The 23,123-nt window shown below is 38.0% G+C and overlaps 1 protein-coding gene across 7 annotated transcripts in view; it reads right to left on the reverse strand.

The window, feature by feature from the left end:
- DLG1 (discs large MAGUK scaffold protein 1) overlaps positions 1-23,123 on the reverse strand; it is a 271,624-nt gene that overhangs the window by 165,285 nt on the left and 83,216 nt on the right. For all 7 annotated transcript variants that reach the window (XM_049879832.1, XM_049879784.1, XM_049879823.1 and 4 more), the window contains exon 5: positions 15,900-16,064. In XM_049879832.1, coding sequence (XP_049735789.1) covers positions 15,900-16,064 — 165 coding nt within the window. The remainder of the gene's footprint in view (positions 1-15,899; positions 16,065-23,123) is intronic.

Below are 23,123 nucleotides of genomic sequence, written 5' to 3' on the forward strand. Positions count from 1 at the left end.
CACTCTTCATCAGCATCTCTCTCCAACCCATCGTCCAGTCCCTTTCATGTCTGATGAGTTGTCTTCGGGAATGGTTCCTGTCCTGGGCCAACGGAAGGTTTGGGGTTCATGACCGCTGGGATTCCTCTCGTTTCAGTCAGACAAATAAGTATGGTCTTTTTGTGAGAATTTGTGGTCTGCATCCCACTGATCTCCTGCTCCCTCAGGGGTTCTCTGTTGTGCTCCCTGTCAGGACAGTCATCGGTTGTGGCCGGGCACCATCTAGTTCTTCTGGTCTCAGGATGATGTAGGTCTCTGGTTCATGTGGCCCTTTCTGTCTCTTGGGCTCATAGTTGTTGTGTGACCTTGGTGTTCTTCATTCTCCTTTGATCCAGGTGGGTTGAGACCAATTGATGCATCTTAGATGGCTGCTTGTTAGCATTTAAGACCCCAGACACCACATTTCAAAGTGGGATGCAGAATGTTTTCATAATAGAATTATTTTGCCAACTGACTTAGAAGTCCCCTTAAACCATGGTCCCCAAACCCCCGCCCTTGCTCCGCTGACCTTTGAAGCATTCAGTTTATCCTGGAAACTTCTTTGCTTTCAGTCCAGTCCAGTTGAGCTGACCTTCCACGTATTGAGTATTGTCCTTCCCTTCACCTAAAGCAGTTCTTGTCTACTAATTAATCAGTAAAAACCCCTCTCCCACCCTCCCTCCCTCCCCTCCTCGTAACCACAAAACTATGTGTTCTTCTCAGTTTATACTATTTCTCAAGATCTTATAATAGTGGCCTTATACAATATTTGTCCTTTTGCCTCTGACTGATTTCGCTCAGCATAATGCCTTCCAGGATCCTCCATATTATGAAATGTTTCACAGATTCGTCACTGTTCTTTATCGATGTGTAGTATTCCACTGTGTGAATATACCACAATTTATTTAACCATTCATCTGTTGATGGACACCTTGGTTGCTTCCAGCTTTTTGCTATGGTAAACAGAGCTGCAATAAACATGGGTGCGCATATATCTATTTGTGTGAAGGCTCTTGTTTCTCTAGGGTATATTCCGAGGAGTGGGATTTCTGGGTTGTATGATAGTTCTATTTCTAACTGTTTAAGATAACGCCAGATAGATGTCCAAAGTGGTTGTACCATTTTACATTCCCACGAGCAGCGTATAAGAGTTCCAATTTCTCCGCAGCCTCTCCAACATTCATTATTTTGTGTTTTTTGGATTAATGCCAGCCTTTTTGGAGTGAGATGGAATCTCATTGTAGTTTTAACTTGCATTTCTCTAATGGCTAATGATCAAGAGCATTTTCTCATGTATCTGTTGGCTGCCTGAATATCTTCTTTAGTGAAACGTGTGTTCATATCCTTTGCCCACTTCTTGATCGGGTTGTTTGTCTTTTTGTGGTTGAGTTTTGACAGAATTATGTACTGGTCGGAGATGTCACAGCTGAAAATTCTTTCCCAGTCTGTAGGTGGTCTTTTTACTCTTTTGGTGAAGTCTTTAGATGAGCATAGGTGTTTGATTTTTAGGAGCTCCCAGTTATCTGGTTTCTCTTTGTCATTTTTGGTCATGTTTTATATTCTGTTTATGCCTTGTATTAGGGCTCCTAAGGTTGTCCCTATTTTTTCTTCCATGATCTTTATCGTTTTAGTCTTTATGTTTAGGTCTTTGATCCACTTGGAGTTCGTTTTTGTGCATGGTGTGAGGTATGTGTCCTGTTTCATTTTTTTGCAAATGGATATCCAGTTATGCCAGCACCATTTGTTAAAAAGACTATCTTTTCCCCAATTAACTGACACTGGGACTTTGTCAAATATCAGCTGCTCATATGTGGATGGATTTATATCTGGGTTTTCAATTCTGTTCCACTGGTCTATGTGTCTGTTGTTGTACCAGTACCAGGCTGTTTTGACTACTGTGGCTGTATAATAGCTTCTGAAATCAGGTAGAGTGAGACCTCCCACTTTCTTCTTCTTTTTCAGTAATGCTTTGCTTATCCGGGGCTTCTTTCCCTTCCATATGAAGTTGGTGATTTGTTTCTCTATCACATTAAAAAATGACATTGGAATTTGGATCGGAAGTGCATTGTACGTATAGATGGCTTTTGGTAAAATAGACATTTTTACTATGTTAAGTCTTCCTATCCATGAGCAAGGTATGTTTTTCCACTTAAGCATGTCCCGTTCAAATTCTTGTAGTAGAGTTTTGTAGTTTTTTTTTGTATAGGTCTTTCACATCCTTGGTAAGATTTATTCCTAAGTATTTTATCTTCTTGGGGGCTACTGTGAATGGTATTGACTTGGTTATTTCCTCTTCAATGTTCTTTTTGTTGATGTAGAGGAATCCAAGTGATTTTTGTATGTTTATCTTATAACCTGAGACTCTGCCAAACTCTTCTATTAGTTTCAGTAGTTTTCTGGAGGATTCCTTAGGGTTTTCTGTGTATAAGATCATGTCATCTGCAAATAGAGATAATTTTACTTCCTCTTTGCCAATCCGGATGCCCTTTATTTCTCTGTTTAGCCGAATTGCTCTGGCTAGGACTTCTAGCACAATGTTGAATAAGAGCGGTGATAAAGGGCATCCTTGTCTGGTTCCCATTCTCAAGGTAAATGCTTTCAGGCTCTCTCCATTTAGAGTGATGTTGGCTGTTGGCTTTGCATAGATGCCCTTTATTATGTTGAGGAATTTTCCTTCTATTTCTATTTTGCTGAGAGTTTTTATCATAAATGGGTGTTGGACTTAGTCAAATGCCTTTTCTGCATCAATTGATAAGATCATGTGGTTTTTGTCTTTTGTTTTATTTATATGGTAGATTACATTAATGGTTTTTCTAATATAAAACCAGCCTTGCATAGCTGGTAGAAATCCCACTTGGTCGTGGTGAATTATTTTTTTGATATGTTGTTGAAGTCTATTGGCTAGAATTTTGTTGAGGATTTCTGCATCTATGTTCATGAGGGACGCAGGTCTGTAATTTTTTTTTTGTGTGATGTCTTTACCTGGTTTTGGTATCAGGGAGATGGTGGCTTCATAGAATGAGTTAGGTAGTATTCCGTCATTTTCTAGGCTTTGAAATACCTTTAGTAGTAGTGGTATTAACTCTTCTCTGAAGGTTTGGTAGAACTCTACAGTATAGCCATCCGGGCCTGGGCTTTTTTTTGTTGGGAGTTTTTTGATTACCGTTTCAATCTCTTTTTTTGTTATGGGTCTATTTAGTTGTTCTACTTCTGATGGTGTTAGTTTAGGTAGGTAGTGTTTTTCCAGGAATTCATCCATTTCTTCTAGGTTTGCAAATTTGTTGAGTACAATTTTTCATAATAATCTGATATGATTTCTTTTAATTTCGGTTGGGTCTGTTGTGATGTGGCCCTTCTCGTTTCTTATTTGGGTTATTTGTTTCCTTTCCTGTATTTCTTTAGTCAGTCTAGCCAATGGTTTATCAATTTTGTTAATTTTTTCAAAGAACCAGCTTTTGGCTTTGTTAATTCTTTCAATTGTTTTTCTGTTCTCTAATTCATTTAGTTCAGCTCTAATTTTTATTATTTGTTTTCATCTGGTGCCTGATGGATTCTTTTGTTGGTCACTTTCTATTTGTTCAAGTTGTAGGGACAGTTCTCTGATTTTGGCTCTTTCTTCTTTTTGTATGTGTGCATTTATCGATATAAATTGGCCTCTGAGCACTGTTTTTGCTGTGTCCCAGAGGTTTTGATAGGAAGTATTTTCATTCTCGTTGCATTTTATGAATTTCCTTATTCCCTCCTTGATGTCTTCTATAACCCAGTCTTTTTTCAGGAGGGTATTGTTCCGTTTCCAAGTATTTGATTTCTTTTCCCTAATTTTTCTGTTATTGATTTCCACTTTTATGGCCTTGTGGTCTGAGAAGATGCTTTGTAATATTTCGATGTTTTGGATTCTGCAAAGGTTTGTTTTGTTTTATGACCTAATATGTGGTCTATTCTAGAGAATGTTCCATGTGCGCTAAGAAAAAAGTATACTTTGCAGCAGTTGGGTGGAGAGTTCTGTATATGTCAATGAGGTCAAGTTGGTTGTTGTAATTAGGTCTTCTGTGTCTCTATTGAGCTTCTTATTGGATGTCCCTTCCTTCTCCGAAAGTGGTGTGTTGAAGTCTCCTACTATAATTGTGGAGGTGTCTATCTCACTTTTCAGTTCTCTTAAAATTTGATTTATGTATCTTGCAGCCCTGTCATTGGGTGCATAAATATTTAATATGGTTATATCTTCCTGATCAATTGTCCCTTTTATCATTATTTGTTGTGGATTTAAGTTTAAAGTCTATTTTGTCATAAAATTAATATTGCTACTCCTCTTTTTTTTGCTTATTGTTTGCTTGATATATTTTTTTCCATCCTTTGAGTTTTAGTTTGTTTATGTCTCTAAGTCTAAGGTGTGTCTCTTGTAGGCAGCATATAGATGGATCGTGTTTCTTTATCCAGTCCGAGACTCTCTGTCTCTTTATTGGTGCATTTAGTCCATTTACATTCAGCGTAATTATAGATAGGTAAGTGTTTTAAAAAAAAAAAAGAAAAAGTGTTTAGTGTTGTCATTTTGATGCCTTTTTATGTGTGTTGTTGACAATTTCATTTTTCCACTTACTTTTTTGTGCTGAGATGTTTTTCTTTGTAAATTGTGAGATCCTCATTTTCATAGTAGTTGACCTTATGTTTGTTGAGTCGTTACGTTTTTCTTGGTTTTTATTTTGAGTTATGGAGTTGTTATACCTCTTTGTGGTTACCTTAATATTTACCCCTATTTTTCTAAGTAAAAACCTAACTTGTATTGTCCTATATTGCCTTGTATCCCTCTCCATATGGCAGTTCTATGCCACCTGTATTTAGTCCCTCTTTTTGATTATTGTGATCTTTTACATACTGACTTCAATGATTCCCTGTTTTGAGCATTTTTTTTTTTTTAAAACTTCAAAATTTCTTCCTCTATTTTTTCATGTTACATCATACTATGTTGTAACTCTCTCTCCATAAATAATACCAATCGCTGAAGTCAAACAAAGGATATTTAATAAATGTTTGTTGAATGTACTGTCTTGTAAACAAACTAATATTCTAGCAGTTGACTTAAAAGCAAGTATCTAATAAGTCAGTCTTGTTTTTTCCCATCAGCTTCTATTAGAATTGGGGAAAAAAGATGTAGTGCTTAATTTACGTTCTTCTCAGCAAACCATTACTATTCAAAGATAATTCTTTAAATTACAAAAATAATTCAAATACTGAGTTCTATGTATAGACGTAACAGTCATATGCTTTGCTTCATTCCAAACCACAATACTATAAAAGTGAAAAAGCTCCCTAGATTATTTTACTTTTTTTAAAAAAAAGACTGCTAATCTAATTACTAATAATATATTTCAAATAAAATACACTTCGTTACTGATCTTCTTACATTTCTTTTGGTTTAAAAAACATTATATTCACCTTAAGTTAAAGCAAGGGTTTTTTCTGTTTTTTTAATTTTGGTTTTCTAACAGAAAGTTAAAGGAACAGGAACCATTTTACTATTAAGTCTATCAACCCCCGCCCCAATCTATCCCAAACCAAAAACCACACCCATTGCCATCAAGTGGGTTTCAAGGCACAGCGTCCCGTTTAGGAACAGGCAGAACTGCCCCAGGGGGTTTCCAAGACTGTAATCTTTATGCAAGCAGACTGCCACATCTTCATCCCGCAGAGTGGCTGGAGGGTTCGAACAACCAACCTTCTGGTTGGCAACCGAGCATTTTAGCCACTGTGCCACCAGGCTCCTACAATCTATCCCACCCCTCAAATAATTATCTTGTGAGGTGCCTGCCATGTAATCTATGCACAAGGCAGGGAAAGCAGGAAAAAATTCCCCGAAACAAGGCAGCTTTGATAGCTCTTCAATTAGAACTGTATCAGAATGCAGTCTGTCAAAAAGAATTAAGAGCTAAAAAAAAAAAAAAATTTTATATGCTTTTGACCCAGTCATTTGAGTTCTGTAAATCTACCCCTAGGATATAACTCAAGCACTTTTTATACCCAAAGATTATTCAGTGGAGCTTTCTTTATAAAACCTAGTAAAAATAGAAATAACAAATATCAAAGAAGGGTTCATCAAATGATAGTACAAATATACTATGTATTTTAAAAATCCTGACATAGAGAAATGTATATAACAAGTTCGTAATCGGAAAAAACTCATTTTTAAAAAGTAACATGTAAACTGCATTTTAGAAACAGATGAAAGAAGACAGATAATTTCTTCTCTCAGGGATGAAAACCCTTATCTACTCAGTTTGCAGATATAAATCAGACAGCCAGCATGCCAAGGAGAGAAAAGGTTGCTCTACTTAATAAAACCAGCGGTGCTTTGTAACTGTTCCAGTGACTGATGTTTCAATACGTAGCAAAAGAAAATAAACTGAAAAGGATAGAACAAAAGATGGACAGATTTCAGCTGCCTCACAACGAGGCCTGTGGCATGATTATCATAGTACACGATGATGCTTTGATGCTAGTGCTCTGTTGACCTTACCAGGAAGTGTTAACAAAGACTGCACGCAATTACACAGAAACTGCCACTCGACCCACTGCTGTCCAGTTGATTCCGACTCATAGCGACCCTACAGGACAGAGAACTGCCCCGGGAGGTTTCCAAGTAGCAGCTGGTGGATTTGAACTGCTGACCTTTTGGTTAGCAGAGCAGCTCTTTGGTGATGGTAAAATGCCAGCAGCTGTGAGATGCATCGCAGTTTCAGAACAGAAAAAACATGAAAAAGGGGTGTTATAACTGATAAAGAATATTTTAATTTAAATAATATACTTCCTTAAATAAGTCTCAGTCAAATTTGTCTTTAAAAATCTGCAGGGTGCAGAATCTTTTATCATGTAATAATTAACAAAAAGCAACAGTATGCAAAGGGAGCAATTTTAAAGCAAATACCAAAAGAATCAGGTAAAATGCTTCTTCATTCTCTTATGGTGAAGAAAATGGGAACAAATGAGTCCGATTAAGGAAGCAAGTGAGACTCTTTTAAGAAAGCAATAATGTTTTCTCTCTCAAAAACTGGAAACATTAAGTCTCACTACAGATTCAGGTCTAAAAACAGGTGACATCAGAAATTCACTTTAAGATACTTCAATAAAGACGGCACAGCAGCATGTATGTGTTGGTTCCATCAAGCTACATTCTAATGCTGTGCTTCTCAAAGGTGACTGCATATTGGAAGAATCATCTGGGCGGTTTCTAAAAATCCCGAGGCCCAGACTGCACTGTAGACCAATTAAATCAGAATTTCTGAGGTGGGACCAAGACAGCAATAATTTTTAAAGGTCATTAGGTGATTCCGATGTCCAGCCACAGCTGAGAATCACTACTATAGGGGCAGTCAGCTGTACAAATTAGTAATTCACATTCCTAGGTTGTTCAGCTAGCACTGAATCAGAAAGGCCATATTTAGAGATGGCTGCTGGAAGATTTTTATTGTATTAATGTTTGATTGACACAAAAGGTCTTAAAAATGAACACGGTGGGCTTTACTGGTGAAACTGGGGGCTTATTAAATAGCAAAACGGATGTTAAATGAGCTTTCAATGATGACATCTGTAAGGGTTGGCTAAATTAATTTAGAGGCACATCCCACCCCTGCATAAGGGAAAGAGAAGGCTCTGAAAAAGCCTATACCTTTAACGATGACACTTTAGGTTTAATCCCTAAGAAGTCTGGGGGTTTCCTCTGGAATACTGTTTTATCTGCTCAGAATGAGTTTTTTATGCAGTGTCGGAGAGCTGGGACTTCATCAAATTTAAAGAACAGGCTGTATGAAATATTTTATGCGTGCTGGTTTGTGTCTGTTTAAATGTCTGCATGTGTAAGAAACTCCACACATGCCAAAATAACTACAAAATCACCCAAGAGTTGACTGCGTGCAAACTGATTTTGGTTAGTTTGTAACAATCAGAATGACCTGAAATTCAAAACATCAGAGACAAAAGGATTATATATATCCTTGGAGGGTTTTTGGATTAAAGTAAAAATAAATTAGATTAATTCAGTCAAGAGAAAATAGGCATAGGCTGACAAAGAATAACAAATGAAGCAGGAAGGGAAGGCCTGGAATGCAAGTGTTCTAAGTTCTTATGTTGGTCAGAATAAGGATAAAAAATATTTACTAACTTACTAGGTTTTGTTAAGTTAAATATGTATATTAAAATTTATAGGATAACCACTAAAGGAAGAGAAGGAAAATAAATTCTAAGATACTAAGAAGGAAAAACAGGATGAAGCAAGTAAAAGGCTCCTACGTTTAAAAATTAAGAAACACACTTATAAGTACATAACCTATAAGGCACAGAAAAAAAAGGAAATAAAATGTTAGAATGATAATAAAAACATTATATATTAAAACCTGTGGGATAGAGCTGAAGTACAATTTAGTGAAAATTTTATAATTTCAAGCATTATTAGAAAAGGTGGCCTATAATTAATGCAATAAACAACCAAATTAAGAAGCCAGAAAAAGAAACAAAAAAGGGAAAAAATAATGATATGAGGAGAAAGGGGAAAAAGATAGGAGAACTGTCTTGACCACTAACAGCCAATTAATTTTTTTTCCTCCATATGACTCATTTATTCTCCCAAAGGAGAATCAGATTGCCTCTACCTAACACAATATTTAATTGGTAAGTGGTCTATACACATTTATATATGGAAAAGACCAAAATGGATGTCAGAAAAGACTCTGAAACTAGCTCTTGAACAAAGAGTAGCTAATGAGAATGAAAAAAATGATGAAGTAAAAAAGCTGAACAGAAGATTTCAAAGGGCGGCTCAAGGAGACAAAGTATTAGAATGAAATATGCAAAGAACTGGAATTAGAAAACCAAATGGCAAGAACATGCTCAGCATTTTTCAAGCTGACAGAGCTGAAGAAAAAATTCAGGCTTTGAGTTTCAATATTGAAGGATTCTATAGGCAAAATACTGAATGATGCAGGAAGCATCAAAAGAAGATGGAAGAAATACAGAGACACTATACCAAAAAGAAATGGTCAACATTCAACCATTTCAGGAGGTAGCATATGATCAAGCTGCACTGAAAGCACTGATGAAAAACAAGGCTCCAGGAACTGACAAAACATCAACTGAGATGTTTCAACAAACGGAGGCCATGCTGGAAGCCCTCATTCATCTATGCCAAGAAATTTGGAAGACAGCTACCTGGCCAACCAACTGGAAGAGATCCATATCTGTACCCATTCCAAAGGAAGGTGATCCAACAGAATATGGAAATTGTCAAACAGTATCAATATCACATGCAGGTAAAATTTTGCTGAAGATAATTCAAAAACAGTTGCAATGGTATATCAACAAGGGATTGCCAGAAATTCAAGCTAGAATCAGCAGAGGACGTGGAAGAGTTGATACCACTGCTGATGTCAGATGGACGTTGGCTGAGTACAGAATATCAGGAAGATGTGTTTTATTCACTATGCAAAGGCATTTGATTGTGTGGATAATAGCAAATTATGGGTAACATTACGAAGAATGGGAATTCCAGAACACTTAATCAAGCTCATGAAGAACCTGTACATAGACCAAGAGGCAGTTGTTCAAACAGAACAAGGGGATTCCTCATGATTTAAAATTAGGAAAGGTGTGTGTCAGGGTTGTATCCTTTCACCACACTTATTCAATCTGTATGCTGAGCAAATAATCCAAGAAACTGGACTACATAATGAAGAATGTGGCATTAGGATTAGAAAAAGGCTCATTAATAACCTACGATATGCAGATGACAAAACCTTGTTTGCTGAAGGCAAAGAGGACTTGAAGCACTTACTGATAAATATCAAAGCCTACAGCCTTCAGTGTGATAAAGGAAAAAAAAATTGTCACAATTGGACCAATAAGCAACATCACGATAAATGGAGAAAATATGAAAGTTACTGAGGATTTCATTTTACTTTGGTCCACAATCAACACCCATGGAAGCTAGCAGTCAAGAAATCAAACAATTTAATGCACTGGGTATATCTGCTGCAAAAGACCTCTGTGAAGCATTAAAAACCAAAGATATCACTTTGAGGACTAAGATGCCTCTGACCTAAGCCATGGTATTTTCAATCACCTCATATACATGCGGAAGCTGAACAACGAATAAGGAAGACTGAAGAAAAACTGATGCATTTGAAGTATGGTGCTGGCAAAGAATAGCGAATATGCCACGGACTGCCAGAAGAATGAAGAGATCTATCTTGGAAGTACAGCCAGAATGCTCCTTAGAAACAAGGATGGCAAGACTTCATCTCATGTTCTTTGGACATGTTACCAGAAGGGACCGGTCTCTGGAGAACGACATCATGTTTGGTAAAGCAGAGGGTCAGCAAAAAAGAAGACCCTCAATGAGATGGACTGACACAGCGGTTGCAAGAATGGTCTCAAGCACAGCCAACGATTGTGAGGATGGTGCAGGACCAGGCAGTGTTTCTTTCTATTGTATAGATGGTCACTATGATTCAGAACTAACTCAACGGTCCCTGAACAACAACATATACGTTTATATTCAGGGGGTCGCTATGAGTCGGAATCGACTCGATGGCAGTGGGTTGGGTTATGCATATGTATGTGCAAATGTATGTGTGTACACATACACGTGTATATATGATGCCTATGGGTGTATAAGAACAAGAGTGGGATGATAATAGCACACGGGGTGGAAACACAAGTGAAGGTTTACGAAAGAGATGGTTCTTTGAAAAGACCATCTTTGAAACTAACCACCCTTTGGCAAGTATAATCAAGAAAAAAAGAGAAGGCACAACATAAACACTATTATAAGATATAGACATTAAAAAGATAATACTAGGCTATCATGAATAAGAATTTGAAAACATACATAAAATGGACAAATACCTAGCAAAAAATAACCTACTAAAACTAAGCCTAAATAGAAAACCTGAATGGTACTATTAAAAATAACTTAAGCAATAGTATGTAATAATTCCTCTAAGAGAATTACAAAACTCAGATAGTCGTATTAGTAAGAACGTTGCTTATTCATAATATATACAACCAACAAAGGATTAGCGTCCAGAATGTAAAAAGAACTACAAATCAATAAAAAGGAACAACCCAATATAAAAACGGGCAAAAATCTTGAATAGGCATGTCACAGAGTAAGAAACCTGAATGACCAATGAATATGTCCAACCTCAATAATAAATAGGAAAACGTACAATGAAATCACAATAATATACCATTTCAAACCCAAGAGAATGGCAAAACAAAACAAAACAAAACAAATACTGAAGCAACTACAACTCTTACATACTGCTGCTGTAAACATAAATTATAGGACCAGCTGGAAAATAATCTAGCGCTATATACAAAGACCCCCCCCCACGTGTCTGTCAGTTTGTCGTACTGTGGGGGCTTGTGTGTTGCTGTGATGCTGGAAGCTATGCCACTGGCATTCAGATACTAGCAGGGTCACCCATGGAGGACAGGTTTCAGCTGAGCTTCCAGACTAAGACAGACTAGGAAGAAGGGCCCAGCAGTCTACTTCTGAGAAGCATCAGCCAGTGAAAACCTTATGAATAGCGGCAGAACGTTGTCTGATATGGTGCCGGAAGATGAGCCCCCCAGGTTTGAAGGCACTCAAAAGATGACTGGGGAAGAGCTGCCTCCTCAAAGTAGAGTCGACCTTAATGACATGGATGGAGTAAAGCTTTCAGGACCTTCATTTGCTGATGTGGCACGACTCAAAATGAGAAGAAACAGATGCGAACATACATTAATAATCAGAACCTGGTATGTATGAAGTATGAATCCAGGAAAATTGGAAATCATCAAAAATGAGATGGAACTCAAAAACATCAATATCCTAGGCATTAGTGAGCTGAAATGGACTGGTATTGGCCATTTTGAATCGGACAATCGTATAGTCTACTATGCTGGGAGTGACAACTCAAAGAGAAATGGTGCTCCAGTCATCGTGAAAAAGAATGTTTCAAGATCCATCCTGAAGTACAACGCTGTCAGTGACAGGATAATACCCATACGCCTACAGGGAAGACGAGTTAATACGACTATTATTCAAATTTACACACCAACCACTAGAGCCAAAGAAGAAGAAATAGAAGATTTTTATCAGCTGCTGCAATCTGAAATGGACTGAACAAGCAATCAAGATGCATTGATAATTACTGGCAATTGGAATGCGAAAGTTGGAAACAAAAAAGAAGGACCAGTAGTTGGAAAATATGGCCTTGGTGACAGAAACAATGCCGGAGATCGAACGACAGAATTTTGCAAGACCAACGACTTCTTCATTGCAAATACCTTCTTTCACCAACATAAACGGCGACTATACACATGGACCTCGCCAGATGGAACACACAGAAATCAAACTGACTACATCTGTGGAAAGAGACAATGGAAAAGCTCAATATCATCAGTCAGAACAAGGCCAGGGGCCAACTGTGGAACAGACCATCATTTGCTCATACGCAAGTTCAAGCTGAAACTGAAGAAAATCAGAGCAAGTCCACGAGAGCCAAAATATGACCTTGAGAATATCCCACCTGAATTTACAGACCATCTCAAGAACAGATTTGACACACTGAACACTAGTGACCGAAGACCAGACGAGTTGTGGAATGAAATCAAGGACATCATCCATGAAGAAAGCAAGAGGTCACTGAAAAGACAGGAAAGAAAGAAAAAACCAAGGTGGATGTCAGAGGAGACTGTGAAACTTGCTCCTGAGCATCGAACAGCTAAAGCAAAAGGAACAATTCATGAAGTAAAAGAAGTGAAGGTTTCAAAGTGCCTCTCGAGAAGAAAAAGTAAAGTATTATAATGACATGTGCAAAGAGCTGGAGATGGAAAACCAAAAGGGAAGAACACGCTCGCCATTTTTCAAGCTGAAAGAACTGAAGAAAAAATTCAAGCCTCGCGTTGCAATAGTGAAGGATTCCACTGGGAAAATATTAAACGATGCAGGAAGCATCAAAAGAAGATGGAAGGAATACACAGAGGCATTATACCAAAAAGAACTAGTTGATACTCAACCATTTCAAAAGGTGGCATATGATCAGGAACCGATGGTACTGAAGGAAGAAGTCCAAGCTGCTCTGAAGGCATTGGCGAAAAACAAGGCTCCAGGAATTGATGGAATATCAATTGAGATGTTTCAACAAACAGATGCAGCGCTTGAGGTGCTCACTCGTCTATGCCAAAAAGTATGGAAGACAGCTTCCTGGCCAACTGACTGGAAGAGATCCATATTTATGCCTCCTCCCAAGAAAGGTGATCCAACCGAATGTGGAAATTATAGAACAATATCATTAATATCACACGCAAGCAAAATTCTGCTGAAGATCATTCAAAAACTGCTGCAGCAGTATATCGACAGGAACTGCCAGAAATTCAGGCTGGTTTCAGACAAGGACGTGAAACTAGGGATATCACTGCTGACGTCAGATGGGTCCTGGCTGAAAGCAGAGAATACCAGAAGGATGTTTACCTGTGTTTTATTGATTATGCAAAGGCATTTGACTGTGTGGATCATAACAAACCATGTATAACACTGCGAAGAATGGGAACTCCAGAACACTTGACTGTGCTCATCAAGAGGCAGTTGTTCAGACAGAACAAGGGCATACTCATTGGTTTAAAGTCAGGAAAGGTGTGCGTCAGGGTTGTATTCTTTCACCATACCTATTTAATCTGTATGCTGAACAAATAATATGAGAAGCTAGACTATGTGAAGAAGAACGGGGCATCAAGATTGGAGGAAGACTCATTAACAATCTGCGTTATGCAGATGACACAACCTTGCTTGCTGAAAGTGAAGAGGACTTGAAGCACTGACTGGTGAAGATCAAAGACCACAGCCTTCAGTATGGATGACACCTCAACATAAAGAAAACAAAAATCCTCACAACTGGACCAATGAGCAACATCATGATAAACGGAGAAAAGATTGAAGTTGTCAAGGATTTCATTTTACTTGGATGCACAATCAACGGCCATAGAAGCAGCAGTCAAGAAATCAAAAGATGCCTTGCATTGGGCAAATCTGCTGCAAAGGACCTCTTCAAAGTGTTGAAGAGCAAAGATGTCACCCTGAAGACTAAGGTGCACCTAACTCAAGCCATGGTATTTTCAATTGCATCATATGCATGTGAAAGCTGGACAACGAATAAGGAAGACCGAAGAAGAGTTGACACCTTTCAATTGTGGTGTGGGCGAAGAACACTGAATATACCGTGGACTGCCAAAATAACGAACAAATCTGTCTTGGAAGAAGTACAACCAGAATGCTCCTTGGAAGCAAGGATGGCGAGACTGCGTCTTATATACTTTGGACATGTTGTCAGGAGCGATCAATCCCTGGAGAAGGACAGCATGCGTGGCAGAGTACCAGGTCAGCGGAAAAGAGGAAGACTCTCAACGAGGTGGACTGACACAGTGGCTGCAACAATGAGCTCAGGCGTAATGACGACTGTAAGGATGGCGCAGGACCAGGCAGTGTTTCGTTCTGTCGTGCGTACGGTCGCTATGAATCGGAACCGACTCGATGGCACCTGACAACAACATACACAAAGATGTGCATACATACCCTATGTTTTTGGCAGCACTTTTTATACAAGTGAGAAAAAGCATTCCAAAAAACAAGGCACTTGACAGGACTGAGGCTTCTGGCTAAGCTATAGGCCAAATTCCATTTTCTTACTCTGAGACTTACTTCTCACTTCATATGTGTCAGGAAGGAACATTTTACAAGACATTCTGCAGATGAGAATTAGGTTATGCTGAGGAATGTGGTTTTGTAAGGCTCCCATACGCACAGGCGTTAAGCATGTGACTTCAGCGGCTGAGCCGAGTCTCAGAAGATGTTCCCTTTGCCGCCCCCTCCCCCCCGCCTTTAAAAATGTTCTTCTAACCCCCTTACAATACTTTGTACTTTTCCAAAGCTCGCTCAGCTTAAACCCAAGGGGGATCTACCCACCGTTAAGACTTGTGGTCAGCCAGCTGCCAACTCTGTAGGTGTTCACCAATCAAACACTGTACCCTTGTTACTGGCTCCCTGCGTTTTTTTGCCTTTGTTAACCTCTGAAGGAACAGTCCCTTGGAGCACTATGTCAAGAGTTTCTTGATTCTGTGGCCCTGCAATTTGCAAACTGCCTTCTTGCTCTATAAACTTCTTTGCTTTTCCTCCAAGCAGAGCTTTGTGATTATTTTCATTTTAACACTAGTAATAACATGGAAATAGCCGAACATCCATCAAAAGCTAAATCACAGCATATTCATAAAACAGAAAACTCTAGAGCAGTGAAAATAAATAGTAAATCTCTGGAATATAATGTTGAGCAAAAATACAAGCTGAAGATTACACACAGTATGAGTCCATTTATATAGGGTTCAAAAATATGCAAACCGAACAATATACTGATTAAAGATCCAAATATGTGGTAGACTATAAAGAAAAGATAAATACCAAATTCAGAACTGTGGTTATTTCTGAGGGAAAAGAGGAAGGGATAACATCAGGAAACGTCACATACTGGACTTCAAAGATAATGTCAATGCTTTTTCAATACCTTCTGATATTTAAAGCACATGTTTAAAAACACTTCAACGTGCAGTACTTGAAATAGTGATTGCCTCCATAAGAATATGTGGACTTAAAGATAGTATCACTGAATAAGATATGTTTATAAAATACATCTTTAAAAATGTATTTAGAATGTTAATAAATACCATGGAATTCCCTATAACTACAAAAATAAAAACAAGAGGAAAGAAAGAAAGAACATTCTCTCTGAGCATGAGCTACAGTACCATCAAAAATGATACACAATCCCCAGCAACAAAACTAACAGTAATTACTACCTTACCTTTATTGGTGAAATATGAGAATGAGCAACAAATCCATGGACATTCTCAATCTCCGACAGGTTCTTTTCTGAGACGTGAACCAATTCTGGACCTATGACCTCATTAGTGATTTGTGGGGAAATGTGTTCTTGAGGAGGTATGTCTTCTTCCTGATACCGGTATTTCTGCAAAGTAAAGAAAGCTATTAAATATGAAGAAGCCCTGAAAAGCAAGTGAGCTGAATTCAAATCACTGTTTTCATAACTAGCCAAATATTCAATACTGTTTAATCATATGAAAAAATGTTTATTTTATGGTTTAATACATAAAGTCAGGACTCCATTTTAGAAATTACACCAACATTCTAATAAAAATTATTTGACTATTAAAAATAATTCAAAGCTCGGTGGAAAAAAACTTGAATACTGATTTGGCTGCTTCTTACTCAATGTTAGCTAAGCCGTATCTAAAGGTATAATTGTTTAAATGAAATCCACGTGAAAAACTGAAGTTATTCAGTTAAATTAGTCTGGTTTTCTCATTGACTTATATAAAAATGAAAAAAAAAAAGCTTCAGCTTTTTCAATTTCTAACTGAAAATCAGTCCAATAGACAGAAGTCTTTTTCTTTTACCTACGAAATACCCCCTACCCACACACAATTCTCTGCAATCTATTTTTAAAAGATTAACATGATTTTAAGAAAACAAAATCTATCTTACACCAAACTCAAAATAAAGGAAATCATAATTACAGGAGCTAAAAGAAAATGTAAATGCCTGTTTCTCAACTGATGCTGGGAAGGCCTAGGCATAAAAACAAAAATATTCTCCTTCCCATTCCCCTCCCCAAATAAACTCACCCTTAAGAAAAAACACAAAAGGGCAGGATAAGGGGAAAAAAAAATTTTTTAAAAAAACAATGAACAAGGGTTACTGGCCACACTATAAACTGCTCTTAAAAATCAGTAAAAAACAAAAAAAAAACAGTAAACATAATAAATGGATAATTGACAAAAGGCACACAAATGGGTCAGTAAACTTACAGAAAAAAAATTAACACAGAGAAGCTACCTTCCTGAAACAAAAAATTCCACTGGGAGTCCCAAGTAATGGCCGCGGGGGGGCGGGGGGGGGGGCAGCGGCAAAATCTACACCTAAACTATTATAAATTTCAGGATGCCAAGAATAAAAAGCTCATCCTGAAAACTTTCAAATAGAAAAAAATTATCATGTAACTACCCTGCGCACACTCCCTGCTAACAACAACGAAATCAGGTTGGTAAGCAGACATCTCTTCAGCAACTGCAGGTATGACAGTACACCTAACCCTTCAAAGTCCTGAGTGACTGATGAGTTTAATCTTAGCACTCCACACACAGCCAAACTATCACTGAAATGTGAGAATAAAAAAAAACGTTCAGCTGTGGTAAGGATGATTTCTTAAGAAGTTACTTGAAGATATGCTGAAGCAAAATTTTGGAGACCCAAAAAAGCATGAAGAGTCGTCTCTTGTAAACTGTAAGAGCAAAGTCTAGACTGGACTGGGAAACAAGGGCACTAGGAAGGAAATCTCCAGGGGGATAAAAATTTGTTTACCAACTTATCCAATGTGATGAACAATTTGGAAAACTAAAAACATTGGAAAAATTTTGTGTCTCTGTGTATACAGAAAAAAACAGAGATCTATATTTAAATAAAAGTAAACTGCAGTGAACAATGTTTGCATGGTTATAAAAATATTAACAGTTTACTGATTTTTTCAACTTTTAGAAAATATGCGTAAGACTGAATAATAGTCATAAAACAAAACATAAGCATTATCTATCTTATTACTGAACGAAGCAGAAGAAATCAGAAAGGAGGGGCAATGGTATGTTATTATCCCTCTTGTTATACGATGAGGAATTAAAATAACTGATTATCAGCATATACACATTTCAAAAAAAAAAAGTAGAGAACAGAAAATGAAAACTTAAAATGTTAACTCTTGATAGGATAGGGAAAGTGATGTGTGATGTATATGAGCTAAATACTTATCATAGAAGGAAGTCAATAATGCCTAAAATTAATAAAGAGCAATGTTGTTGTTCTTAGGTGCCGTTGAGTGGGTTCCGACTCATAGCGACACTATGCACGACAGAACGAAACACTACCCGGTCCTGCACCATCCTTACAATCGTTGTTATGCTTCAGCTCATTGTTGCAGCCACTGTGTCAATCCACCTCGTTGAGGGTCTTCCTCTTTCTCGCTGACCCTGTACTCTGCCAAGCATGATGTCCTTCTCCAGGGACTCATCCCTCCTGACAACGTCCAAAGCATGTAAGATGCAGTCTCGCCATCCTTGCCTCTAAGGAGAATTCTGGCCGCACTTCTTCCAAGACAGATTTGTTCGTTCTTTTGGCAGTCCATGGTATATTCGATATTCTTCGCCAACACCACAATTCAAAGGCATCAACTCTTCTTCGGTCTTCCTTCTTCATTGTCCAGCTTTCACATGCATATGATGTGGCTGAAAATACCATGGCTTGGGTCAGGCGCACCTTAGTCTTCAGGGTGACATCTTTGCTCTTCAACACTTTAAAGAGGTCCTTTGCAGCAGATTTGCCCAAGGCAAGGCATCTTTTCATTTCTTGACTGCTGCTTCCATTGCTGTTGATTGTGCATCCAAGTAAAATGAAATCCTTGACAACTTCAATCTTTTCTCCGTTTATCATGATGTTGCTCATTGGTCCAGTTGTGAGGATTTTTGTTTTCTTTATGTTGAGATGTAATCCATACTGAAGGCTGTGGTCTTTGATGTTCATTAGTAAGTGCTTCAAGTCCTCTTCACTTTCAGCAAGCAAGGTTGTGTCATCTGCATAACGCAGGTTGTTAATGAGTCTTCCTCCAATCCTGATGCCCCGTTCTTCTTCATATAATCCAGCTTCTCATATTAATTGTTCAGCATACAGATTAAATAGGTATGGTGAAAGAATACAACCCTGACACACACCTTTCCTGGCTTTAAACCAATCAGTATCCCCTTGTTCTGTCCGAAAAACTGTCTCTTGATCCATGTAAAGGTTCCTCATGATCACAATTAACTGTTCTGGAATTCCCATTCTTCACAGTGTTATCCACAGTTTGTTATGATCCACACAGTCAAATGCCTTTGCATAGTCAATAAAACACAGGTAAACATCCTTCTGGTATTCTCTTGCTTTCAGCCAGGATCCATCTGACATCAGCAATGACATCCCTGGTTCCACGTCCTCTTCTGAAACCAGCCTGAATTTCTGGCAGTTCCCTGTCGATATACTGCTGCAGCAGTTTTTGAATGATCTTCAGCAGAATTTTGCTTGCGTGTGATATTAACGATATTGTTCTATAATTTCCACATTCGGTTGGATCACCTTTCTTGGGAGGAGGCATAAATATGGATCTCTTCCAGTCAGTTGGCCAGGAAGCTGTCTTCCATACTTTTTGGCATAGACGAGTGAGCACCTCAAGCGCTGCATCTGTTTGTTGAAACATCTCAATTGATATTCCATCAATTCCTGGAGCCTTGTTTTTCGCCAATGCCTTCAGAGCAGCTTGGACTTCTTCCTTCAGTACCATTGGTTCCTGATCATATGCCACCTTTTGAAATGGTTGAGTATCAACTAGTTCTTTTTGGTATAATGCCTCTGTGTATTCCTTCCATCTTCTTTTGATGCTTCCTGCATCGTTTAATATTTTCCCAGTAGAATCCTTCACTATTGTAACGCGAGGCTTGAATTTTTTCTTCAGTTCTTTCAGCTTGAGAAATGGCGAGCGTGTTCTTCCCTTTTGGTTTTCCATCTCCAGCTCTTTGCACATGTCATATAATACTTTACTTTGTCTTCTCGAAAGGCCCTTTGAAATCTTCTGTTCAGAGCAATATAAGCACATTATTCAGAGATAATGAACAGAAGATACAAAAGATACAGATGAAGAGTTAAGATAAATTGCCCCTGAAAAGCAGAAAGGCGTAGAACAGGAAGCAGTTGCCTTTCCTGACAGACATTTATGTATTAATTTATGTCTAACCACACATACTATTTTGATAATTTTAAAATGCAAAAATTAGTGACTTTTTTTCTCTTTCATTTATTGTGCTGAAAACAATGTTATTCTAAATTGTGGGTTTGAGCCGCCTGTTGCAAAGCCAATACTGAGACAGGAGGAGGTAAGCAGCAATAAGAAGGTTTTATTGAATACCAGTAGTTAAGAGACAGAAGGGGTTAAATTTTTTTTTAATTCTGTCTTTTTAAAAGGGTTGATGGGAGGGTTTTACATGGGAAAGATTAGGGTTATCTAATGTTTTGAGCACACAGTCTACAGATGGTCTTGTACATCATAAAATAACTATAAAAACTCTTTATTAAACTAAAGATAAACATGTCAGGCATCTGGACTCTAATTAGTATATTTGTAACTGGCTGAAAAACTCTCCTAAGAATCTCTTGGTTAGTGGAGCTGTTTTGCCAAGTCCACTGTGGCTGAGATAGGGAGCAAGAAAGAAAGCCCTTCTGTCGGTTTGCAGGCTGAAGGCCATTTTTCAAGAAAACAAAAAAGAAAAAAAGAGACTAAGGCCACAGGAGCTGAGATAGCTCCGCACCCCTTTGGAAGAGACCAGTGTAGCTGGTGTAATTAAAAAATGTTTAGAGATTCCTTACGAATATTATTATGGCGTTAGTCATGTCAAGCTCTTAATCACCTATTTTGAATAGGGGAAAACATGTTCTGTAAGGTATTAGGATGTTTGTTATGTTTAAGAGTGGAACAGGCTGTTTAGCTATATTTTGAACAGAGACTGTACCATTTTTTAAGGACTAGAGATTAATCACAGCTTATACAGCCATACTAAAACAAATGAGAAAATATATTCTCTCTCCAATATTAAACACTAAGGAAAATGTATTTTCACTACTTTAACACCACACTAAAACATTCACCCAACACAACTCAGACAGGCAGCCTCAGAGCTCAGCCCTCCTAGGAGACATCTGCTCGGGCTTATCCTTCTGCACTGAGCAGAAAAGGCTCAACATTCTTCGGAAACTGTCCTTGACAAGATAACCACAGAACGGTCAGGGCTGGCCTCAACCAGTTTTAGCCGGTTTTCAATGCCATCTTAGCACTTTAAGGGACTTAGTAGCTCATTAAGTGCAAAATACATGTAAGCACCCTGCCTCTGGGTGGAGACGTAACACGCTAACGTTATTGTTCCATCCTGGGATATCCAACACTTGTTTAAAGCAAATGCACAGGCACGCCCAAGCTCTAGATGCCTGCGAGAAGGTCCATCTTGAATATTCAGAATAAATTTACATTTCCTTGTCTGCTCTCTGTAAAAGCCTGTTTCCCCAAGATGCCTATGAACAGTCTTGGAGGCAGCAGCCCCAACTGTTCCTTTCCTTGTGCAACAAAATAAAGGGCACCTGTAGGGTCGCTATGAGTCAGAATCGACTCGACGGCAGCAGGTTTGGATCTAATCTCCCACCTTGGCCTCTTGTTCATTGGCTGTGATGAGTCGCACCAAGCAAAACCTGGGGCAATGCAACTTCCACATTTACAACTCGATGTAAAGTAGCAACTTCTTTATCTTTCAAGGCAAGTATTATAAGACATCTTTTTAACCTAAATGTAGAGGATCTTCAAATACTTTCTACCAACCAAAAACCAAACCCAGTGCCGTCGATTCCGACTCATAGCGACCCTATAGGACAGAGCAGAATTGCCCCCACAGAGTTTCCAAGGAGCACCTGGAGGGTTCAAACTGCCGACCCTTTGGTTAGCAGCCGTAGCACTTAACTACTACGCCACCAGGGTTTCCTCAAATACTTTCTGGTCACTGTTAAAAAACCTAATACAACAAAATACAGTTATAAGCAGGTAAATTCTATTACTATTTTTAATGATTCAAAAAAAAAAAAAAAAAAGAGATTCCTTGGGTTTAGTACAGTTATTACTTGCGAAAATATTTCCAAATAGCTTTGTAGGCCCACAATTAGTCTGAATAACAAATATTCATCTGTATTTCTTACCTAAAGGTTAATCTCATTTCCAAAAATTTCTTAACACTGTAAGTTTTATACAAAACTGGTTTGCTAATAGAGAAAATGAAGAAAACTAAACCTCCCACAAGGATGGCTGAAGTCTAACTTGCTTAACACTTATACCAGAGATGAATCACAAAATAAGGATGAGGGAACAGGGATAAAGGAGACTTAAAAATGATCATAGTAACCTAAATATATTTCCTCATCCTTTTTATGTTTTTAAGGCTGGTATCCTTGGTACAAAACCTTCCACTCCCCTTAAGCTTGGTTAACAATGCCAGCAGTATTATTTTCATTACTTACTACTAAGACGTGAAAGCTATTTTAATCTGGAATGTAACTATGTGACTGCTTCACTGCTGTTACATAATTTCCACAAATCTTCCTTTGAAAAGAATTAGTTTTCTGATTATGGAAATAATGCAGATTCCTGAATCTATTAGAGAATTTAAAACCATAAAAAATTAACTAAGTATTACTAGTACAAGGTTCTAAAATCAATGCTTAACACCTAAACAAACAGAATTATTACTAGTCTGCAGAAGTCCTTCTACTTACCCCTCAGCCTATAAATACTTGTTCTTCCAGTAATACATTAAGAATGTTTTGTATCACATAAAAACACTAGCACTGTTCCACGTACCCCAATATACCTTACTTTAAGAAAAACAACAAATATGACATTCATGTAAAAGCAGTGGTGAGGTTTAACGAATTCCTAAAGCAGATGGAGCATGCATGCTGAAGAGTGGGGAGTGAGAAGAACCAATCCAGAATCCAATTTCCAAATTTCAACAAAGCCTAAGATGCTGGGTGTGTACTGTAGGTGTGTGTATGTATGCTGATAAATAAAACTTAGATGTGTTGATATAAATATTTAAAAGCTTGTTACAATTCAAGGGCAAATGTCACACATGAGAAGACACAATGTGAAGATGCATCTAAAAGCAAACAAATGCCAAGTGTTATGGATTGAACTATTTCCCCCCCACAAAATGTGTGCCAACTTGGTTAGGCCATGATTGCCAGTATTATGTTATTGTCCACCATTCTGTCATCTGATGTGATTTTCCTATGTGTTGTAAATCCTACCTCTATGATGTTAATGAGGCAGGATTAGAGGTGGTTATGTTAATAAGGCAGGACTCAAATCTACAAGATCAGGTTGTATCTTGAGGCA

This window comes from Elephas maximus, chromosome 1, assembly GCF_024166365.1.
Source record: "Elephas maximus indicus isolate mEleMax1 chromosome 1, mEleMax1 primary haplotype, whole genome shotgun sequence".
NCBI classification, from domain to species: Eukaryota; Metazoa; Chordata; class Mammalia; order Proboscidea; family Elephantidae; genus Elephas; species Elephas maximus.